At 38.1% G+C, this 18,517-nt stretch overlaps 1 protein-coding gene across 4 annotated transcripts in view; it reads right to left on the bottom strand.

Moving 5' to 3' along the window:
* ARHGAP22 (Rho GTPase activating protein 22) overlaps positions 1-18,517 on the bottom strand; it is a 400,236-nt gene that overhangs the window by 297,270 nt on the left and 84,449 nt on the right. For all 4 annotated transcript variants that reach the window (XM_074296121.1, XM_074296123.1, XM_074296122.1 and 1 more), the window contains exon 2: positions 9,287-9,486. In XM_074296121.1, coding sequence (XP_074152222.1) covers positions 9,287-9,486 — 200 coding nt within the window. The remainder of the gene's footprint in view (positions 1-9,286; positions 9,487-18,517) is intronic.

Here is an 18,517-nt window from a genome sequence, read left to right as displayed (position 1 = left end):
AAAAGGTTACAATTCAGTCCCTTCTGCCTCATAGAAACCTGGGGACTCTCAAGAACAGGTCCCTGGAGATTTGGGGTTGTCCTTTCTCTGGCTTTGAGATTATCAGGATTTCTCAGAGACATGGTGACATACCACCCTCCCATCTCTCCACTCATTTGTGAGTTCCAACTTGCCTCCTCATCATTACTAATTCCTCATTTTCATCAACTCCATTTTTAAACCTTACAGGACTCCCCATCGGAGTCCCAAACTTGTGACACTGATGGAAAGCATCCTGAAGGAATCCAGGAAATTGTTTCTGAGGAGTTATGCTGTCTGGGAGATAAAGAGCAAAAATATTATCCCCATTTCTCAGATGAAGAAATAAAGATACAAAACAGAGGGACTTGCCCAGGCTTCCATTATGGGCAATGGAGTTCAGGAGACTCCAATCTACCATGCCCGCTAAGACAACTATTACAAAAACATGCGTCTTCAATCCAGCCTTTGTAGAGAGGTCCCCAAGCATTATTGCCATGATTTAAAACCTCGAGAGCTGGAAGAAGTTAAGAGTCTTATACCTAACATTGAGAACACAAGGGTCTGTTATCCAGTAGCCCTAGGACATGCATAGACCCCAACCTAAAATGAATTCTAGAGAGAGAGTTAGTGCTGGGAGTAGCATAGGAAGAACCAGCTATTTTAGAAATTTGGTTGGCATGGGGGATTGTTGTGCTCACGTTAGTACCCTGGATATCTTAGAATCAGCCGGAATCTGGATAAGCAAAAATCTTTATTCTTGGTCTTTTGGAGTCACCATCAGGGGATTAGATATAGGAATCTCCACAGCTCCTTCCTCTCTCTCCCTCTCATCTCTCTTCCCCTTCTTTGTCCACACCCACCAATGGAGCCAGCACAGAATAGTTGGGGAGGGTCATTCTCCAAGCATATGTTAATAGAGAATTGTCCAATTGGAAATTAGCCCTTAAGTGCTAGGTTACCTTGCATCTAGGTTAAGTATATCTGCTCAGTTCTAGCCCTTTATAGGGGATGGGAAGAAGGGGATTGATGATGTCCATCAACCAGGTGTACAGCACAGGGCAAGAGGGAGGTGCTATCATAGATGAAGGAACTAAGGGTCATATTCCTAATAAGTGGATTTGTTCTCACATCTTCCTGACTTAGAGCCCAACTTTTTTTTTTTAAATCTATATACCACCCACCTGCCTCAATAGGATAATTCTCTGTGAAGAAGAAGCTAGGTATGTAGGAGTAGAGACTTTATCAGGCTCATGAACAACTAAGGCAAGAAATACCCTAAAAAGGATTGAAGAGGTCCCCTGCAAGGAGAGCCCTATCCCTGGTCCAAAAAGCTTAACTGAGGCTAGCAAAGCAGATATAAGAAGGCTGAGATACCCTTATTAAGAATTTCTTAATAAGAATTTTCAATTAATCAAAAAGTGTTTGCCAGATTCTTTGCATAATCACAGTGATAATGACTTGGGTTAGCTTGGTAAAGTGCATCAATCTCGGAGACAGAAACATCTGTGTTCAAGTCCTGGTTCTAACATATGTTGGCTGTGTTATTCTGGTTAAGTCACTCAACCACTGAATGGCTCAGACAGCTCTCTAGGACCATAAGGTAAAGCAAAGTTAAAGCTCCCGACTTTCATGCATAAAGCAATTTCCACACTGGAGAATTCCCCACACCGGACAAATCACAAATCCAGACAAAAAATAACTTGTGTGTATATTTAAAATTCTTTAAGTTTCCTTATAACAATCCTGGGAGATAAATAGATTCACAGTTTTCAAATGAGGAAACTGATACAAAGAAGTTAACCAGTTTTCTCAAGGTCACACAGCTAGTGTCTGCCTTGAAAATAGGAACTCAGGCTTTCTGATCCTAAAGCCACAATACCCATATGTCCACCCCACTGAGTTCTGAGGAAAAGCCTGGAAGAGGGAAGTCAAGGGAAAACAGTAAGTTATTCCACTCCACATACCTTCTCCCTCAAAAAAAGAGACCCAGTCCCCTATAGTTAGTACTTAGTGTAAGTAATAATCTACAAAGATCTTTGTAATTTGTAAACTTTGAAATTTTCTATTATTTCATCCCTGTTTTCTTCCTTCAGTTCTGTTTCCCCTGTGATGTTCTGTCTGGGAGAGAAGGGGAAAGAAATGGCAAAGGGAATGAGGGAGAAATATGTGTCTTCTTCCACAGGGGATAGACGTGCTGGACAGAGAAGTGGTGGCTGAAAAAACTCAGATGACATTATTGAGTTGGCCAGGCTGGTGGCCAGAAGTGGGGCTCCTGGGAGCAGTGGGCAGGTTGTAAGAAGCAGTGCTGGGTCCATTCTGCAGGCTCTAACTTGTAAGCAGCCCACCCAAGATGCAATTCGTATATTAAGCTAAAAATCTGCCTCCTAGAAGTCCTGAAATTGTCTGGCTCTGACTGCTTCTTCTACAAGTAATCCATTTAAGTAGTTGGTGACATCTGTTATGATTCTCTGATTTGTCTTCATTAGGCTTAGGGTCCCAGATCCTTCAAGTATTCCTCATCATAACATAGTTTTGAGACTCCACTTGAATATCTTGTTCTTAGTCCTTTGTATGAGTTTTACTTTGTCAGTGATGCTTTTTTGGGGCACTGGGAACAGAATACACTATTCCAAATGTGAACTGACCCAGGTAGACTACAGTGGGATTGGTGCTTTAAGTTTCACCTTATTTTCAGCCATTTTCCGAGATAATCAGATACTGAACATAGCAACAAAGAAAAGTACTTCAGAGTAGGATTGTACATACAAAAAAGAGCCAGGTTATCTGGCCATGCACACCAGAAGTTTAAACAAGAACAGTGTTCTTGTAAAGGTTTAACAACCACCTTTTGGGGGAAATATGTACATATAATCACTTTTAAGCTTAATTTGCATTACTAATATTTTCTCCTTCACTGTTTTAAGTCTAGACTATCAACAACTCAAGACATCAAGCCATGATTTGTAACATTTGTTGATTTCTGAGGTATAAAAATGCTCACACTGAAAACATAACAATTGGCTCTACTTACAGGTTCCAACCAGCTCTAATACACCCTTTCCCTTCCTTACTCTACTCTCATGTAATAATGAGGACCAGAGATTGCCCCTTTCACCGTGTAGCTCTAGATCAGGAGTTCTTGACCCTGTGTGTGCACATATATAAGTGTGTATATGTTGAGGTTGGGAAAGGGGAACCCAAAATTTGGGGTCACCGACCAGTACCACTAGGTATCTCAAAAGAATTTGCAGGTTGGAACCCACCTCCTCAGTCAAGAGGCAGAGTTTTATTGTAATTGTAAGGCAAGTTTCTAGAATCATTTTTACCACCATGTCCCTAATGCCTGAAACACAGTGGGTATTTAATATATATATATATATATATATATATATATATATATATATACACACACACACACACACACACATATATATATATATATATATATATATATATATATTGAGTAGACAAAATAACAAATGAATGACTAAAACAAAATTAATGGACTAAGGAAGACTGAATTGTAAGGGAATTCAGCAGAGAAACAGAAGTAAGGAGAGACACTAGATATAAGTATATCATTGATATACTAATTCTATGGGTCATAGGTAGGAAGGAATTTGGTTCTCATTGACCAAATTATTACTGACCAGATTATCAGTGAGCAATGAATGAAGAGTGGTCTTATAAACTATTGTCTCGGGAGTTTGATCTGTGGGACTATCCGGAGGTCAGAAGCTATCTGACTAAGAAGTGGTCAGAATCAGACAGATTGGGTGAGAGTTTCCTGAAGCAGATTCGAAAACCAGAAAATCTAGAATCACTGATTTATTGCCAGAACTGGAGTCCCCCTAAAATCAGGGGATCACAAAATCATATTATATCATATGTGCATGTGTATAAGTCTAGTAAAATCTACAAACCTTTCCTCAGAATAAAGTTTTTAAATGCATAAAATAAAATACATAGGATTTTAAAGGGAACCATTCATATTGACATATAGTAGTCAGGGTTTTTTTTTTTTTTTTAAGTTCATGGATCCCAGGTTAAGAACTTCTTCTCTAGTCGCTGACATGATCTTCTCTTGCATTGGCTTGTTTTTTAGAATCATTATTTGCATTTCTAACAATGTCTCTTGCTACTTGGCCCCAGGAATAATCTGCTTTCCTGGTTTACTATTTTCTAACCAGACAATACTTCTCACTACAGGTTCCCCAGACTAATTCCTAGCTTGGATTTGGGAACCTTGTATTGCAACAGAAATGATTCCTATTCTTAATTCATCAAAGCTGATTTAAAACAAAGAAAATGCCAGCTACCTTTGGTCTTATCCTAAGGCTTGATCCCGTAGAACAGGACACATACATTGTTCCTGTAACCTCCCAGAAAAAAAAAAGGTAGAATTAGCTTCATTAGAGAGAAATCATTATTTTTACTCTGGCTTTTTCTAATGGAATTGTTCCTATATTGAGATGCCATGAGAAGGCAAATTTCTTGAATCATTTTTATCACCATGTCCCTAATGCCTGACACACAGTCGGTATTTAATAAGTATATATTGAGTAGACAAAATAACAAATAAATGACTGAAACAAAACTAACGGACTAAGGAAGACAGAATACATTATCATGAAAAAAATAAATTAGACACTAGGTAAGGCTAATTAATGGCATAGATCATCTGGCATGTTATAGTCAATTAATAAATGCTCATTGATTGACTGATTAGTTAGTATTCAACTGGGTGGCAGGACCTTTTAGTTGTTCAAGGAATGGAGACATTTTCCATGCAGGTGCTCTTAATTCCCACAGCAGGGAAAAAATAAGCACAGCTCTTCATTTATTAAATATGTTTCAATTCCATCTGAAGACAGTAATGAAATCTGGTCTCTTGGAAAGAGCTATAGGGACAGGCAATCAAATATTCCTTTTATAAAGTCCCTCCTCTATCTTGCCAGGTAATGGCATGCAAGTCACTTATCCTTTCCATATTTCAGCTCTCCCATCTCAGAAATAGGGTTTGATATAATGGCTCTTGTCATCTGCTGACCTTTCTCACTACGGAGATGACAAAGTCAACATAAAAAGGACTTTGGAGATGAAGTCTAGTCTATAGACAGAGTTATTACACTCATTTATCATCCTTTCTAAGAAGCTAGCAGAACTACCAGACTGACTTCCTTCTGACAATTACAACTGCTAACACAGGCCTTCTGATGGGAAGATTCCAACCACATGGATATTTTTAGTTATTGTGAACAGCAATCACTGTAAATTTTTCCAGGAACCAGACATCTAGAATTAGTCCATTACAAGTAATTATGTGCAATTATGTAGAAATTAGGTTTGTTTTCCACCAGCAAAGCTGCAGGACCGAGAGTGCATATCATAAAGTAATGGGATTAATTTGACAAATAACAGCCCTCAAATCCTGACACTATTTAGTGATCTAGCAATAACAGTATTGCTTTGCCAGGAAGAGGAAACCATGATACTTCTAGACAAGGTCATTTGCCCTGTACTGAGTCCATTGTCTGACAGAACATCCATGTAGAACAAAACACTAAATTCATCCCAATGATACCACCTTACTTGTAAACAGAATTTCACAGAGCTAATCCAGATATACCATCCCATCTGATTTCTCCTTTTCATTTCTGGTAAAATAGATAGGAATAGGGTTCTCATGCCCATTTCATAGATGAGAAAAGCAAGGCAAGACTAGTATTAAAAGACATCACCAGAGTCCCAGGGCTAAGCTAGTGTCAGAGCTGGAATGAGAAGTCCAAGACTTTTATTTTGAATACCTAGAACTCATTTGTGGAGATCGTATAAGGACCAAGAAAGATCCTAAAACTATCAGCTTCTAGATTTAGAAATGGAATTTCCCTGAAAGGTCTAGTTTACACCTTTGATTTGCAAATAAAAAAATTGGGCTTAGAGACTTGCCAAGGTCACACATGGTGAATGGCAGATCTGGAATCAGAATTTGAGTCATTCCACTCCAAGCTTAGGGATATATTTACAATATTTTGGCTGACAGAGTTCAGAGATACTAATCTGAGCATCCCTATTTTAGAAATGAAGAATCTCAGAGATTCAGAAATGAAGATGCTCAGAGAAGATCTAGTCCACGACTGATAAATCTGTCACTAGATTGATGGTCTAAAATTTTAACCAAGGTCTCCTGAGTGCAGGTATAGCAGTATTTCTACAAAAATCAAACTGTAATCCCAGCCACCTGAAGAAAGCTTCATGGACAGTATTTAAATAAATGTATTGAATTTTTATTTGGCATTTACAGTTATGGATAAAGACATGAACATTTGTGCTGTTGTAACCAGCATTGGCATTCATTAGTGATGTGTCATGTGAACTAATTACTTGCATAATATTAAAAAGCTTGATAAAAGGGGAGGAAATTAGTTGAGTATCAGACTATATATTGATCTTTAAGTATTACTAGAAAGTGGAAAATGACTGACATGCAGCTCTTGATGATGTGGAAACAAGCATGAATCTCTAAATCTTGAAAATTCTTCCAGAAATCTGGGACCTCCTTTCTCTGGGGCAATGATTCTCAAAGTTTAGTCAGAGCACCCTAAGGTCCTTTCAAGGAATCTATTTTCATAATAATATTAAGACATTTTGACTTCTTTTATTCTTTTAAAAGTTAATTTATAAACTAAAACAAGCACTTTTACAATATAGTATAATTAAAAAGATGATTGCACATGAAACTGCACTATCTATTATGTATAACCTACTATTCCTTTTAAATATATAACAAAGCTATCATGTAAGTTTCTTTTCTTCCCCTATTTTCTGCCTTAGAAATAGCTAACATTCTAACATTAAGCACCAATATATATGTATATCTGTAGATATATACATATACATACATATGTATATATACATACATATATATATATATATATATATATATATATATATATATATATACTTATATATGTCAGTTATTTCTCTGGATGCAGATAGCGTCTTCTTTCATATATCCTTTGTACTTAATTTGGGTATTTTCATAATCAAAATGACTGAGTTGCTCAAAATTGTTCTTAAATCAATTTTAATTTCTAATAAGTAAATAACAATAGATATAATCAAGATTAACAAAAGCTCTTGGAGGGGCAATGTAGACAGAAGAAAGAATATGGGATGGATTCAAATATTGTCTCTAGTTGGATATCCTTAAGCAATCTGAATCTCAGTGTCCTCATCTGTAAAATGGGAATACTATTACTTGTACTACCTATCTCATTGGGTTGTTGACAGGATCAAATGAGAAAAAGTATGTATTTGCAAGCTTTAAAGTTTCTACTATTGTATATAATGCCAGATATTACTATTTGCCAGTATGATCTCAGGCAAATTATTGAAATCCAGACATTTGGAATGGATCATTTCCAACCTCTTTTCTGGCCCTAAATTTTATGGACCTATTGATAATATTCCACTATGTTTTATTAGTGAAAGGCAGCATAACATGGTGCATAAAAAGCTGCCCTCAGAGTCTGGAAGACCTAGATTCAAGTCCCACTTTTGAAACAAAGTGACAGCTTGACCCTGGGCTTTTCTAAGTGTCCTAGATAACTTGCTATTCCCATAAATTACAGAGCAGTTATTGATTGGTATTGGTAGAGGAAAATTCGAGATCAAATCTCACTGGAGACAATAGGGATACCCTGAGCAAATTATTTAATTTCTGCCTGCCTGTTTCCCCATCTATAAAATGGGGATTCTTGTGAGGGTAAAATGAAATAATATTTATAAAAATACTTTGGAAACCTTAAAGCACCATGTAAATGTGAGATGTTATTTCTTTCTGTCATACTGGAAAAAAATTGCTGGTCTGGTAAATTTTTTCATTATACAAATAAACATTTTAATTATTTGATATAATCATATGCTATCTATTTTATTATATAAATAAATGTAATTTATTAATGCATTTTGTTGGAATGAACAATGTATTGAAATAGCCTGCATTATTAATAATAAATTTACTCAGTGGAATATGCAGTGAATGAAAGTCACTTTGAAAAGTTTCACTTTGAAAAGACACTCATCTTTTGCTAATTGGTCAATGGCTTGACTACTCCTGGCAGAGAAGCAAACCCACAGTAGGTCATTTTTTGATTTTTTCCCCCCTCACTAGGAATAGTTTTTCTTGTGCTAAGTGGATATCCTAGTCAGAAGTATACCCTTCGGTGGGATTAAAGCCCTTCAGGAAAACCTCCTCCTCCAGCACACAGCTTTGGGGAAAACAACACAGTGATATTAAGATATTAATTTGTGATGAAGACTTTTTTGAAAAAAGACAATTTAATGCCAATTCATCATGCATCATTGGCTCAATGTGTCCCAAGACCTCAGCAGATTAACAACAAGCAGGCATATATTCATGGCATGAATGAAACACTAGATGCCAAAACTCAAATGAGAATCAAGCAGACAAAACATTAAGGAAAACTTTTCATAATCATGCTGCTCTACTATTTGTTTATGTCTTCTACTTGTTTTTTCTAACACTATGTGGCCTTTCTAAAAACTAGTTTTCAAATACTCACAGTAGAGGAAGTCTCCTCCCCTCTCCTCCCTTGCTCTTTTATTTCTCCTTCTCCACTTCCCTCCCCTTTTCCAATTTTCCTTTTTCTTCTCCTCCCTCCTTTGTTCTCCTTTTCTTTCTCCTCTCCTCTCCTCCCTTCTTCTCTGTTCCCATCTCTTTTTCCCTTTTCTTTCTCCTTCTCTCCCTCCCTTTTTCTCTTCTCTTTCCCTCCCTTCCTTTCCTCTCCCCTCTCTTTTCCTCCTTTACCTTCTCCTCTCCTCCCTTCCCTTATCTTTCTCCCCTCCCTTCCCTTGTTTTTCTCCCCTCCCTTCCATTGTCCGCCCCCTCCCTTCCATTGTCTTCTTCCCCTCTCCTTTTCTCTCTTCCCCTCCCCTCCCTTGTTTTCCTTTCCCTTCTACATTTCCTTCCCTTGTCTTTCTTCCCTCCCCTTCTTTCCTCTCCCTTGTTCTCCTTTTCTTTCTCCTTCTCTCCCCTCTCTTCCCTTGTCTTTCTCCCCTCCCCTCCCCTCTCCTTCTTTCCCTTCCTCCCCTGTCCCCCCTCGCCCCCCCCCCCCCACTTAAATGTGCTGAGAACACTTTCAGCGGGGCAGGAAGATGGTGAGACTTGCCAGGGCTCCCGGCTGCCTGTGCTCTGGGCCGTCCCTGCGGTTCCGCCTCCGCGGTGAATCCGCCTTCTCACCTGTGGTTTGGTTTCTTCCTCATCCTTGTAATAAAAGAGCTGGTCCCCGCGTAAGACGAACCAGCGCTGCTGCCAGTTTTTCATTATACTCCTCTGTTTCTTTAGCCAGCCCGACTTCAGCGCCCGCTCCGACAGGATGGGGGAAGCCGGCCTGGCCGGGGCTCCGCTTTGCTCTCCCATCACCAGACTTTTTGACCGGGCTAGAAAACAAGAGCATACACCTGTGTGACGAGGGATGCTTATTATTCTAAGTCACATCCACCTTGTCAAGGCTGCCCTAGGAGAGGGACCCATTTTTTACCAAAGATGAGCAATGTTTCCCTACTAACCCTCTACTGCTTTGGGTGGAGTTGTCGGAAGGTTAGACCAGTGGAGCACAAACTATTGGACAAGAATAATATTTTAGCCCAGTCTTAGGGACGGACAGATCACGTCATGTTTGTCACCCTCGGACCAGTACTTCTAAGGTCATTGAGGCTCATCACCTGAGATAATGAACAGGCGCTGATATATTTTTGACCATAGAAAACTACCCTCAAGGGAGTCTTTTCAGGAGAGCAGGACCCACAGGGATAAAATTTGGAGCACAGAATTGATTTAAAGTTAACTTTTACAATGCTAGTAATATTTACATAAATAACGTATTCTTGGAGGGGACACATCATGATTATGTAGCTTCCTTCCTGAACATCATGGTTCAAAATTGTCAGGAAAAAAGTAAGGAAACTCACGTTTTTATGAAGATCTCATGATGTGTGCTGGAAAACAGGTTTCTTATGACTTTGAGAGTCAATATCATGCATGAATGGAGGACAGGGAAAAAGGAGCCCCAACCTCAGCTAATTTCCCTTCAACTATTGTTCTTCTGACCAATATTGTTGGTTCTGAGCATAAATATAACTGCTGTAGTGTTGACTTCCCTTTGTGGACTAGACATCTTGACTGGGCTAGAAAACAAGAACATATATACCTGTATGGAACAAGGAGGGCTTCTAAGTCATACTCACCTTCTAAGTCATACCCATTTTGTCATTTTTATCAAAGATATACAATATTTCCTTATTAATCCTCTACTTTAATGTTTTGGCTTAGGGCGAAGTTGTTGGAAGGTGAGACCAGTGGATTCTCCCTTAGATTTGGGGCTGAGGAACGCCATTGCTAGATCTTACAGTTTTGGATGGCACCCTTTCATTTCTATCCTCCAATGAAGCTTTCACAACTGAAAATTCATTCTTATAAATTACGCCATTATTGTCCACAGTGGTGTCTTGTAAAATGCAAATAACTCCCATGGGGTAGCCTATCAAACCATTAACACTTTAGTTTGAATTAGTTTATGAAAAAATAGCAAAGCAATCATTTGTAAGTCTAAAGAGTTTTTAACTTTATGTCCATGATATTTAAATATTTTCATGATATTTCAATAGAATTACTTGCCTTTGTTCACCCGATGACTTTAATTTTATGGAATTAAGATTTTATTCTGAGAAGGCTTCTATAGGATTCATACAATGGTGCAAGGAGTCCATGACACAAACACACACAATTTGTTGAGAATCCTTGTGAGGACAGGTAAATTTTGGTTCAGGATATAACAAAAGATGCTGGCTCAGTTCTTCAGATGGCCCCAGCGGGATGCCAGAATGAAAGTGGGGGTGGTTAACTAGAATGTCATGAGAATATAATATTTAGTGAGAGGGGAATGAGGAGATGGAAGGTAGTAGAGAGGTTCCAAGAAAGGAAGAGGTGTTTTGGTATGATTCTAGAATGCTTAGGCATAAAACAGAATAAATTTGTTTTTTCTAAACAGGTTAAAACCACCTTCTTTCAAGTATTGTCTTTCTTACCAAGGAACTATAATTGCCGTAGTGTTGAGTTCCCTTTGTGTCCTATTCACCTACAGATTCTCCCCTAGGCTTGGGGCCAAGAAAAGAACACCATTACTGGACTTTACAGTTTAGATTATCAGCCTTTCATTTCTATTCTCCAATTAAGGCCACATTTGTTATATAGCAACCATACCAACTGTGTCAATGGAGTTAGGACTTTTCATCTTAATATTGTACATCAGTCAGATGCGTCTGGCCATTGTTGATTACTTTAAGCCCTAAGTGGATTTTTAAGATGACCTGAACTTCTTTGTGGATGGATTCTTTTTTATACACAGAAATGCCTTTCATGGTAGCAGTACATCTGTCTAGTTATAAAGTTTCCTGTCTTCATCTAGGTCTTGGAGGATGTCTCTTGAGGCTATGATCACATTGTAGAAAGTCCTTACAATAGCAATTCACTCTTAGGCCTGATTTTTGTTTTTGTTTTGTTTCATTTTTTTTTTCTGAACTAAACAGAAACTACTTTACACAATAGGCAGTGAGGATTATATGGGCTTACACTTACAAGGCAAACATAAGTATCTTGGGTAAATATGAAGGCCAGCTTCGATTAGCTTTAGAGACAATTCATTGGTCTCAATATCTTTGTCCATCTCCTTACTTCAAAGTCCTTTTGAATACTCTACTTCCCCATCTACTTCCCGCCTTCCAAACTCTAGTTTGAAATGAACTTATGACATTTATGTAGTGCTTTAATTTTTAATATCTTTTTATTTTCAAAATATATGCAAAGATAATTTTCAATATTCACCCCTGCAAAACCTTGTTTCAAATTTTTCTCCCTCCCTTTCTTCCATCTCCCTCCTCTAGACAGCAAGTAATCCATTATCAATCAAACGTGCAATTCTTCTAAACATATTTCCACATTTACCATACTTTGCACTTTTCAATGTAGTTTGTTATTTCACTAAGTTCTTCAACTATAAATTTTCTTATTTGTTCTTCATCCTCCTCTGAATCAAACTCTCTATCCTCATCCAAACCGAACTGATTTTGGAACTCTTGACTTGTCCTTTACCTTAAAATTCTCTAAGTTGAATGGACAAATGAGTGAATGAGAAATCATTTATTAAATGTTTTTTTTTTTTATACCCTGGGCACTGTGATAAAGGTTGGAGAATCAAATACAAAATCTAGACAGTGACTCATGTCAGGGTGATTACCTTCCAATGGGACAAATATATAAAGGAAAGGAAAATAGATCCATAGAAGAGAGCATTAAAAGTCATTTCCAGGAGAAAGGCCAACCAATTAATTAATCAGCATCAATTCAGTACCTCCTATGTTGCACACACTTTACTAAAAATTGCTTAGTGCTCCATTCTGAGCTCTTTATTGGCTTCAAGAAGGGAGGGGGGGGAGTCTTTATTTGCTATCAACATTGAATTTAGAATTAGAAAAATCTGATTTTAAATTCTACCTCATACTCACTGCAGATAAATCACTTGATATTAATTTCAAGATAGGTAAAATATGTGTATATAAGCATATATTTAATATAAATAGAAATATATGTTTTATATATAAATAACTCACTTCGGGTAAGTCATTTGACATTAGTTTCAAGATAGGTAAAATGTGTATATATAAGCATATATTTAATATAAACAGCAATGTATATTTTATATATAAATAATGATGTTTATTTTATATCTTTATATAAATAATGCATATTTTATGTAAAAAGTAATATATATTTTATATAAATTTATGTATCAACATATTTTATATAAATATATCAATATTTTATATATAGCAATATGTATTTTATATAATTTTATATAACCAGCAATATATTTTATATAAAGTGATACAAATAAATATATTTATGTATGTTCTTATGAATATATACATACACATATGGCAGTGAATAGAACACTAAGACTCATCTTCCTGAGTTCAAATCTAGCTTTAGACACTTAGTAGCTGTGTGTTCCTGGGTAAGTCACTTAACTTGTTTTCCTCATTTTTCTCATCTGTAAAATGAGTTGCAAAAGGAAATGGCAAACCACTTCAAGATCTGCCAAGAAAACTGCAAATGGGATCATAGAGAGTGAAAAATGACTGAACAACAATACAGGGATAATCATACCATCTACTCCTACAGGATTGTGAGAACCAGGTGAGATAATGTCCATCAAAGTGCTTTTCCAGCCTTAGAAGAAGTATTTTATGAAATAAACTGTCATGAAGAACCAGAGATTTGATTGCAGCTCAGACCCCAAGACTCCAAAGCCACTGACACTCCACTCTGCCACCCTGTGTAGAAGCCCTTCCTTGCTGGTCATTCAGGTATCACTCCTCCTCACATCATGAGCTCAGAGGGTAGAGCACTTAGCAGTTTTTAGTAAAGTGTGTGCAACATAGGAGGTCCTGAATTGATGCTGATTAATTAATTGATTGACCTTTCTCCTGGAAATGACTTTCAATACTTTCCAAACTGAAATCATAACTTTCTCCAGTTTCCAGTGCCCCCTAAGGTTGTAATGCTTTCCCACTGACTCCAGACACTCTATCCCTTTCTGTTCTTATCCCATTCTAGTCTGAGCTGAGCTTATAATATTTAGTTGATGCTTTGCACTTAAAAAAAATCCCCCCAATAATGTATAAAGCTTTGCAATTTCCAATTTACTTTCCCGTTCATAATTTCACTGGATTCCTCAAATATGTTTGTTCTAGAAGTATTGGGTGAAATGCAAGTCTCAGTAGCCCCAAGAGAAGGAAGAAATGCAGGTTCAGGAGGAGATAAATTTATCTCTTGAGTAGGATGGGGCTGCATTTAAGAAAGGTTTCTATATTAATGAATGGCATTCTAAAAGGCCCTTCCTTTGTGCCTGGAAGGTCCATCAAAGCATTTACCAGCTCATTTGGCCTAAAAATATTTAACTCTGATCAGCAATTGATCGAGACAGATCCTGCTTAACTTCCTCTCAATATTTCCCAGTTTGAGTTTTGGGGAATGGGATTCAGAGCTGTTCTAATTTCTGTTAGCTCTTCCTCCTGCATCTGTGAAAGCCATATGCCTTTGGCCCATGGAGTGGTGCCTCTCACAATCCATCCAATCCAAACAATCTTAATGTTTCTTGAAATGTTGTTGAAATCTTCTCTCTCTCCAGAGCTGCATCTCGGGGGAGAGAGGAGCATCTGAGTCATTCCACCTGATTTCTGTTGCAATAGTGGGGAGTGTATTGCAGTCCCCAAAAGAGAATCAACAAGAACAGGGAGAGAGAGAGTCCCCCAAGTTAACTTCTGCAGCTGTGTCCTTCTTGTTCTTTCCTGGCCACCCTGCTCAGAGCCCTGACTTTACAGAGACCTAATTATCCTGCTTGTTGGATCTTTGGGGAACAGGAAGAAGGAGCAGGGGGAGAGCCAGTTCTCCCCAGAAGCTGCCTTGTGATCTGGATATCACAGGGCTCTATGCTGCCTGCCCCCAAGAGTCTGTCCAAAGCTGTTTCTGTCTCTGAATGTCCAGCACAATGGCTGGTATGTAGTAGATATTTAAATATTTGTTATTTGAGTAATGCCTCTTGGGGCTTACTATACTGGAAAAGCAAAATCTAATCAGAAGGCAAGCAAAGACATTATAATTATATAAGTTATCATAACAATTCCTACTGGAAGAGAGGAAACACACATCTATTATACGCCAAGCATTGTGCTGAGGACTTTTGATTCTCAAAACAACTTGGGAGGTAGGAGCTATTATTATCTCCATTTTATAGTTGAGGAAACTGAGACAAAAAGAGGCTAAATGACATGTCTAGACTCACAGAGTTAGTTACTCAGGCTGTATTAGGGTAGCAGGCTAGCTGACCAGCTAGCTAACCACTGTGTCACAGTACTAAAGCAAAGAAAAATATGAGCAAATTATCATAATAATCACCATAGTGAGGCAATGGCTAGATAGAGGGCTAGTCTAGGAGCCAGAGAGACTCAGATTCAAATTCTATTGATTCAAATTCTAAACTTCTTGCATGTTGGACCTTTTTCATTCCTCCTAGAACAGCACGGTGCCTGGGGCACGTAGCAACTGCTGAATAAACTATGTTGATTGATTGATCTTGATGGAGGAGTCTGTGGGGAGGATGGGTAGTCACAGAAAATATATACTGGAGTGTAGGCTGAGAAAACCTAGCCAGAAGGGTAGGGGGTGTAGAGTGAATTATGGATGGGCTTGGGCCTGGGTCTCCAGCGCAGCCGCTAGAATTTTAACAAAAGCTTCATTGCTACCACTATTTTAGTAGGCAAAAAGGTTGGAGTTGGGGAAGGCCTGGAGCTGTGGTCAATTGGCCTCTTAGGGACCCTTGGACTAGATTCTAGAAGAATGAGTGTAGACAGCTGTTCTACCCTAGTTACTGCTATAGACTGGTATTGAGTAAGTCAGGCAGTTAAATTGTTTATTTAATTGAACAACCAGGACCTGCCTTTGATACAGAAACAGGACAGTTTAGAAGGCTGGATCTGTACTAGAATCCTGCTTCTGCCAATTCCTAGCTACATAATCCTCAGCTTTTTTTTTTTTTTTTTTTTACCTTACTTAACCTCTGTGGGGCTCAGTTTCCTTATTTATAAAACAGAAAATCCTATCAACCCATTTCAATAATTGAAGAATATTTTTTAGAAAACAGATTGTGAAGAATCCTGCCAAGTGCTATATTGCAAAAACACATTTTTCCCTTTTAAAATTTCCAGAACTCTATACTGGGCTATTAATTGCTTCAGAGTTAATTGTCTCAGGCTCCAAGGCCCTCCCAACTATAAGATCTTATAACTTTGAACCTGATTTCTCCCAGAACAGTGAATTGTCTGATGATTGAGTACCAACTACATATATTCTGAATAGGAAAGGACCTCAGAGGGCTTCTCGTCCTACCCATTAACAAGAGAAAAACTCAGAAAGATAAATGCCCCATAATTCTATCTATCTATTATCTATCTATCTGTTCATTTATCCATCTCTCTCGCTCCATCTATCTCTCTTTGTGTCTGTTTATCTTTCTGTTCATCTATCTATCCATCTATCTATTCATTTATCTATCCATCTATTTGTCTATATCTCTATCTATCCACCCATCCCTCCATCCATCCATCTATCTATCTATCTATGTTTGTTCATCTATCCATCTGTTCATCTGCCTATTTATCTGTCTGTCTGTCTATCTATACATTCATTCATCCATCCATCCATCCATTTACCTGTCTATAGATATATACATCTATTTATGTGACATATATGCATATATAATTACATATCATCATTAGCATTTGTACATTGCTTTAAAATAATACAAAGCATTATATATCTATATATCTTTTGATACAACCTGTGAGGTGGGTGCTATTATTATTCTTATTTTACAGGTGGGGAAGCTGAAGCACATAGGTGACTTGGCCAGGGTCATGCCTGAGGGAAGATTATAATTAAGTTGTTAGGTCTGTACTGGTTCCCACAACAGAGTTAACCAGATCCCCACCGCAGTTTTCTGCAGCTGTTTCCTCCTTACTCTGTCCTGGTCACCTGCTCTGGAGCTGGTCCTTGTGAAGTCTTAATCACCCCCTTGTGGAGTCTTTCCATATATAACCTTTGGGGAATAGAGAGGAACAGTGGGGGATATGTCTCCCCAGAAGCTGCCCTGTGATCTGTATCATGGGAATCTAGTCCACTTACTTCAAAGTATAAACTTAAGAATGACCTATTTCTTACCCTGCCTCTTAGTGCCCAGCACAGTGCCTGGTGCATAGTAGGCATTTAAATATTTGTTATTTAGCTGAGTGAGCAGGAACTTACTAGGCAGGAAAAGTAAAATCTAATCAATAAGGTAGGATTTTAATTTCCAGAAATAGTAGAACAGGGGACTCCTGTTCCTGACATGCTCTTTTCCATGTCAGAATGCTGACTCTCTAAATACTTCATACTTCCTTCCTCCCTTCTCCTTGATCTCCAAAAGACTTTTTAAAACATGTGCTGTCCTTAACTTTCCTCTCCTTGTCTCCTGGGTTTAAGTCTCCCTTGTCCACTGGATGGTTAACTTCCAGTGTTTTCCTGTGCCACCTAATAGAATACCAGGCACATTAGTATCTGGTGCCCCAAAATGATTAAAGGGTGTTGTATTCCTCACTTTTTAATTAGGATAGAACTCAGTGTGGTCTTGAGATCTCCTGAATGAGTGTCAATAACTCCACCAGCATGGAGCTCCTTACACAGGTCGCCTAAACTTGTCATATTTTAAGAAGTACCAGGGTCATTGATCTGCAGGATATCAGGGCATTGGAAATATAGACATCCTGTCTTCTACTAAAGGATGCTTTAGGCAAGAGAACAGGTCTGTTCCAGAGCCATCTCCAGTCATCCTGATGCATACCTGGCCACTGGGCCTCAGATAGTTCTGGAGAGGAGGGTAAGGCAGGTGACCTTGCCCAGCCTTCTTTCACTGAAATCCAATACACTTGTATACCATGGCTTCATTTCCCTGATGTCCCTTCTTTGAGAACGAAGGACAAGCAACAGCAACAACAGAGCAAATAAAAACAACTTTATCAAGATAGGTGGTCCTTGAGGGCACAGATCTGGCCCCTTTGGGGGGACCTATATCATCCTGCAGCACAGGGCAGCCCTCTGTTTCCACTGTGTCTGAGGGGAATTGACTATCTCAAAACAGTGCCTGAGCAGAACCACAGAACCATAGCATTTTAGAGTGGGGAGAGAGTGTGTGCTTATATCTTCCAAATTGATTTAACATTTACAAAATGGATCAAATGGGCATTACTTATGAAAGAAATGAGCTCTATGAAAGAAAGGAAAACTACTGTCACTGTTATTATTTATTAATAAACATTTTTTTCCTGTCCTAAGCACATCCTCTTAATCAATTATTTCACTTCTGTAAATATTTAAACAAAGAACTCATATCAACCTTCATCTACATCCTAGAGTTTGAAAGTTGATACTATGATGATGATTTTTTTGGTACATTCACTCTTTTAATGAATTGAAAGGGGCCTTGTATATGATAAACAGTCATCCTACTTCTTACCTTAATTAGACCTCGCTTGAGATGCTTCTGTGTCCCACTTTCAAGAGCTATATGGGAGAACATCCTGGGACAGAATGATTTGGTCTATGCATATAAGTATTAACCTGGTTAATAATCATAGCTAGCATTCATAGAACACCTTGACATTTGCAAAACATGGTACATTTGTTCATTTTATCAGCAAGTCCTTTAAGTAGGTGCTATTATTGTCCCCATTTTACAGACAGGAAAACTGAGGCTCAAAAAAAGTTAATGGCTTGCTCACAGTCACAAGATATTATGCGTCTGAGTCAGGAAATTATATT

Source organism: Sminthopsis crassicaudata, chromosome 2, assembly GCF_048593235.1.
Source record: "Sminthopsis crassicaudata isolate SCR6 chromosome 2, ASM4859323v1, whole genome shotgun sequence".
Taxonomy (NCBI): domain Eukaryota; kingdom Metazoa; phylum Chordata; class Mammalia; order Dasyuromorphia; family Dasyuridae; genus Sminthopsis; species Sminthopsis crassicaudata.
This window is presented reverse-complemented; position numbering and strand designations above follow the sequence as displayed.